The sequence below is a fragment of the Cystoisospora suis genome (assembly GCF_002600585.1).
Source record: "Cystoisospora suis strain Wien I chromosome Unknown contig_7939, whole genome shotgun sequence".
NCBI classification, from domain to species: Eukaryota; Apicomplexa; class Conoidasida; order Eucoccidiorida; family Sarcocystidae; genus Cystoisospora; species Cystoisospora suis.
The window spans coordinates 2377-3026 of record NW_027160724.1 but is presented as its reverse complement, the minus strand read 5'-3'; the positions used below and the strand labels follow the sequence as shown (position 1 = coordinate 3026).

At 45.2% G+C, this 650-nt stretch overlaps 1 protein-coding gene across 1 annotated transcript in view; it reads right to left on the bottom strand.

Moving 5' to 3' along the window:
• Positions 1–650, bottom strand: part of CSUI_010661 (dead deah box helicase domain-containing protein) — a gene marked incomplete at its 3' end in the record, with an annotated part of 3669 nt that overhangs the window by 644 nt on the left and 2375 nt on the right. The window contains exon 3 of the mRNA XM_068070763.1: positions 256–631. Coding sequence (XP_067917261.1) covers positions 256–631 — 376 coding nt within the window. The remainder of the gene's footprint in view (positions 1–255; positions 632–650) is intronic.

The following is a 650-nucleotide window of genomic DNA, read 5'->3' as shown; positions in this document are numbered from 1 at the left end:
ATCTTCACACATACATCTTCATACATACATATCGGGCAATCCTATGTTCGTATCCATAGTCTCACATATATCCATAAAGGCGTATCACGTACCCCTCCTATGCTAAGACAGGTCGATAAATGATGTCTAGACCTTCTATACATCTCATAGGGAAGTCGACTGACTAATCTGTCTCTCTACATGCTAGCAAGAGCGGCAGTGTATGTACACAAGAGAGAGAGAGAGAGTGTGTCTCCATTCTCTTGATCTTCCTACCCTTTTCTCGAGATCTGCAAGTCTTTCGGCGTCGAGATTTTGGACTTTCTTTTCTTGGATGCCTGTATTCTTCATTCTGATCAGATCCGCTTTCTTCAAAGGCTTCTTTTTCTCCTCTTCTTTCTTATTGCTGGTCTGACTCTTCTTCTCTCGGCCCTTCGCTCCCTTTCCTTTACTCGCCTCATGACGGGAATTGGCTAAAGAAGAGGGCGAGGAGGAAGAAGCATCCTGGCCGTTGTCTTCGCCTATCGGTGCGGAAGAAGAGAGAGAGAGCCATGGATGAGAAGAATCTGAAGTCGATACGATTGGGTAATGCAAAGGATGAGGGCATAAACTGCGAGCCTTTCGCCGAAGTTGTGTCAACAGTCTCTGCTTCCTACAAAGAAAGAAAGAAA